Source organism: Temnothorax curvispinosus, unplaced genomic scaffold, assembly GCF_003070985.1.
Source record: "Temnothorax curvispinosus isolate PA1 unplaced genomic scaffold, ASM307098v1 QBEX01013138.1, whole genome shotgun sequence".
Taxonomy (NCBI): Eukaryota; Metazoa; Arthropoda; class Insecta; order Hymenoptera; family Formicidae; genus Temnothorax; species Temnothorax curvispinosus.
The window spans coordinates 1,706,885-1,711,095 of NW_020222918.1; the positions used below are offsets into that span (position 1 = coordinate 1,706,885).

The 4,211-nt window shown below is 31.3% G+C and overlaps 2 protein-coding genes across 5 annotated transcripts in view; one reads left to right on the forward strand and one right to left on the reverse strand.

The window, feature by feature from the left end:
* LOC112463254 (UV radiation resistance associated protein) overlaps nucleotides 1-2,934 on the forward strand; it is a 5,573-nt gene extending 2,639 nt beyond the window's left edge. The window contains exons 7-9 of the mRNA XM_025029528.1: nucleotides 145-1,098; nucleotides 1,225-1,297; nucleotides 1,372-2,934. Coding sequence (XP_024885296.1) covers nucleotides 145-1,098; nucleotides 1,225-1,297; nucleotides 1,372-1,563 — 1,219 coding nt within the window. The 3' untranslated portion in view covers nucleotides 1,564-2,934. The remainder of the gene's footprint in view (nucleotides 1-144; nucleotides 1,099-1,224; nucleotides 1,298-1,371) is intronic.
* An 83-nt stretch (nucleotides 2,935-3,017) lies between these two features.
* LOC112463339 overlaps nucleotides 3,018-4,211 on the reverse strand; it is a 1,886-nt gene continuing 692 nt past the window's right edge. For all 4 annotated transcript variants that reach the window (XM_025029696.1, XM_025029698.1, XM_025029695.1 and 1 more), the window contains 4 exons: nucleotides 4,043-4,197; nucleotides 3,726-3,899; nucleotides 3,409-3,576; nucleotides 3,018-3,190 (listed from right to left, as the gene is read on the reverse strand). In XM_025029696.1, the coding sequence (XP_024885464.1) occupies nucleotides 3,183-3,190; nucleotides 3,409-3,576; nucleotides 3,726-3,899; nucleotides 4,043-4,133 (441 nt within the window). In that variant the 5' untranslated portion in view covers nucleotides 4,134-4,197 and the 3' untranslated portion in view covers nucleotides 3,018-3,182. The remainder of the gene's footprint in view (nucleotides 3,191-3,408; nucleotides 3,577-3,725; nucleotides 3,900-4,042; nucleotides 4,198-4,211) is intronic.

A 4,211-nucleotide genomic window follows, 5' to 3' on the forward strand; every position in this document is an offset into this window, starting at 1 on the left:
GTGTGTGTGTGTGTGTGTGTGTGTGTGTGTGTGTGTGTGTGTGTGTGCGCGTGCGTGCGTGTGCCTGTGCGTGTGCATATGTGGGTGTGTGTTTTGTAACTTGAATGTTATTTCATTTCAATTTCTTTATTTCATTATTTGTAGCTTGGACGATTCGAAACGAACATTTTCTACCTCGTCTTTGGACACTGAAAGTGGTAATGGTAAACAGAATCCACCTCTCACACCACCACTGCAAAAACTAATTTTCGAGAAATGTCATCGTTCTTCTCGCTCAATGAGTCAATTAAAAAATATAAAATCATCTCTTGGATCTTCTTTGGATCAGGGTTTAGACAAACCTGTACAATTGCCTGCGCTAGGTAGTCAATCAAAGCGAATTTGTAAATCGGAAGAGAGTGCCATTGACAATAAAACCTTGGTATTGGCTAAGGATAGATCGACTAACAGTAGTAATGAGACATTAAACAGTGCCATTCTGAATAATATTGATAATATAACTCTTAAGGATAAAGACGATTTTGTCGAGATTAGCGATAAGATCGTTATTGAAAGCAACATCGAGATTATGATACCCACATCAGTTTCTAAAGCAAGGAATGTCACGGATAGCTTGGAAAGTTCCGTGAGTGCTCGAGATAGAAGCTCCAATTCTATAAGCAGCTGCGAAATGGCTCTCAGTAGTAGCCAAAATGATGTAGATGAGAGTTCGAGTGGAAACCATGTTATTAAGAGAGAAAGAGTCGATGATAATGTATTTTCGATCGATGACAATTTAAGAAACGTCAAAGATGCGATAGACAATTCGTTGAAAAATGGAGAATACAGTAAAAGGCATGATTCCAGAAATAATGTTTCACAAATCTACGACATTAATAGTACAATCGTCAGCGAACAAAATAGTAGTGTTCATGGACAAGACCCGCTTACAGAAACTGCCATCTACAGCAGAGAACGTTTTGTTAAATCGTGCTCATCTTTGGACGATGTGTATACCTATGGAGAATCTGAAAAACAAAGAACAAATTCTATTTGTACCTATACAGAAGGATATACAAAGAATGCTACATTACGGCAGAAACGTGGCTTTGAATCCAGGTACATATAAGTAGATATAATTGTATGTAAATTGTACCGTATGACAATTGTACATGACGTAATAATTTTTTAAATATTTCATGCACATATGACATATATGTATGTATGCGGTGATTTATTTTACAGAGAAAATAAACCAGATTATCTTCAACATGCTGAAAAATTCAGGCCTCAGGATATTGTAAGAAATGAATCAATGGTAAATTTCGATGCTAATTAATGCTTTCCACACATTTTTAACATGATATCTAAAAATGTTCATTTTATATCTAGGTAGGTACGAGGTCAATTCTAAGTACATCAAGATCAGACTGCTGTTACGATGAAGCAAAAATGCAATGTGACATTCAAGCGTCAAGCGAGTATATAGATGTCATTAGGCGGAGCTCAGAAAACGTGTGTGCGCGCACCGAAGCTTTAGCCAACAAGAAAGCTAGTTTCAAAGTTATGAAACCGCGTCTTTAATACTTTCCTACGTTATAATGTTGTGTCCTGATAATAGGTGCGAATACCAAAGGTCTTAAGACATGTTTAGTTTATATTTTACATATATATATGTTGTTGATACGATAAAAATTCTTTAAATCTTATTTAAAGTTGACTTTAATTGATATTGTATAAGATGTTACAGAAATATTTATTATCTTTTATTTAATCGAAATAACACAAAAGGTTTATAATAATCACTGTCTTACAGTACGGATATGGAAAAAATTACGTATTTCGTGACAAATATAAGCTAAATTATCTATAAGGGTAAAATTAAGAAAGTCAGTTGTGCTTACCTATTATTCTACGTATGTGCATTTATAACTTCTTTCGTTCTCTTATGTTTGTGCAAATAACAACTATCGAGAACTATCATCGATGATGTTATTGGATGTAATAATAATACAGTAATATATGTAAGAGGTAGCAAAATTAATAGCTTTTTTAAAGAAATGCATCTTTGCACATATATCTGGTACATGATGGTGTTATTATGTTTTCGTATTGCACACTTATGATGAAACTTTGGACAGTTCATTATAATCAACAGCTGTAAATCGAGATTTTCTTAATTTAATAGTGAGATGTAAATATGTATTGATACAATTATTAAGTTACACGACCCTATTACTGTAATATAACCTGCAACATTTATATTGTTATTATTTCTGTACGGAAGCGTTTTCATTAAACTGAGATGAAATGTAATACATAAAGTTTGTATATACATATGTACTATGTATTATAGATTTTTTCACTGTACTTAATTCACATGATTGATCAGTGTTTAATTCATGCTTATAATGCAAGCGATAGAATGCATCAATATAGTTGATTCTATTTTTATCATTAGAAATATTACAGTATACCATAAATTTATGTGCGAGGACCAAACAAACCACATAATCGCTTAAACAAAACGATCATGTAATAGTAATTAATCCGTAATCTGATTATTAAATAAGTAATTAGATAAAAGCAACCTGTGGAAGAATTGTTCGCAAAACAATTTCGTGGAACTCGAGCGGACTATCGCATTGTGATATAATATGAAATAAAAAAAGTTATTAAAGGAAAGAGAAAAAAAACAAATTATCTCTTGTTATATGTTTCTACGTCCTATTTATCTTTTATTCAATAATTACACATTATTTTTATTTTGCATGAAAATTTTAATTTTGCTTTCTGAAATCTCTCTTTCCTCTGTCTAGTTAAATCTATTTAAGTAGTATTCATTAAAATATGTACGTAGATAATGTTGCACTAAATTCATTTCAATATTGCACAACGTATAAACACACGTGTAAAACAAAAGTCTAATTGTAAGATATATTTCCTGTTGTATCTGTTTACATATTATACATAAAAAATGTATTTCAATCCAATATTTATATTGTTAATATAATACGATTTTTATAGAACTTTTATAAATTTTAATTTTTACATTTAATCTTATAAATGCGCAATTTTATATTATATATATTTACCAATATGTATCAGTTTTTGTCTTTTCTCAATTGCCTCGTCTCTCTCTCTCTCTTTGCTTCTCTCTTTCTCCCTTGATATGATTAATATATATTTCCCTCTTTCCCTCTTTATCGATCTATTTTGCAAAAAGATGAAAAAGATATGTATATATATAATTCTATATTTATTCAGACGCGTATACATGAAAATTGAAACTAGAATCTATTGTGGACTTTTTAAATTTTACATATAATTTCAATTCTACACAATTTCGATTATTGTTTCTTATTGCAACATATTATTATTATTAATAATTAACTTTAATATATAAATTGAATTTATATTTTACGTTACCTTTAATAAGAGAATTGCAATTATTGCCAAGTTTTCTCGACACAGAGATGAGAGGCGCCAAATATCGCTGTTGATTTTTTATATTAATTAAACCCATTTTACTAATAGTATCCATATACTCGGAGCAGCCAGTAAATAACTCGTCCCAGAAAGAACACGTTTCTACAACTGCAAATAATGCGTATGTACTTACTGTAACGTGACATATAAAACTTTAGAAATATCTTTACCGCCTGCAAAATATCTCGCTTATCTATTACGTAAACTCGACATATAGATAGATATAATATATGTATATTTTTGACACATTTGATTACCCCATTTATCATTTAAGAGATTTATCGTTTTGACAGGTTGTATTGTTAAACTTTCCATAGCCGAGGATCTAAATCTGGTCGGATCTTTGTAAGCGTCTTTTACATCGATAATTTGTGATTTAATTGGCGAATCTATCACTGCCATTAATGATCTGTAACGGGTGACGGGTAGACCTAGAAAAATAATTTATTGATGTGGCAGTAATAGATGAGACGGTAGAGAAAATAGCGCAGATTTTTCTTCTAATATAATTTTTGTCGTGTTAATATTGTCGGACATATGCATATGGAGCAATATTATAGTCGGATAAATGTACCCCTCTTCTCATAATCCGTTTTGTAAATGCTTTTGATCGTCTCTTCCATATCGCAAGCGCTGTCTAACATCGATGACGTGAAATCCATCATTTTACGATTGACCTTAATTAGCTCGTCGCAAAGTCGACGTTCCTTATCAGCAAAGTGTCGATACCTTTCAAATGAAAT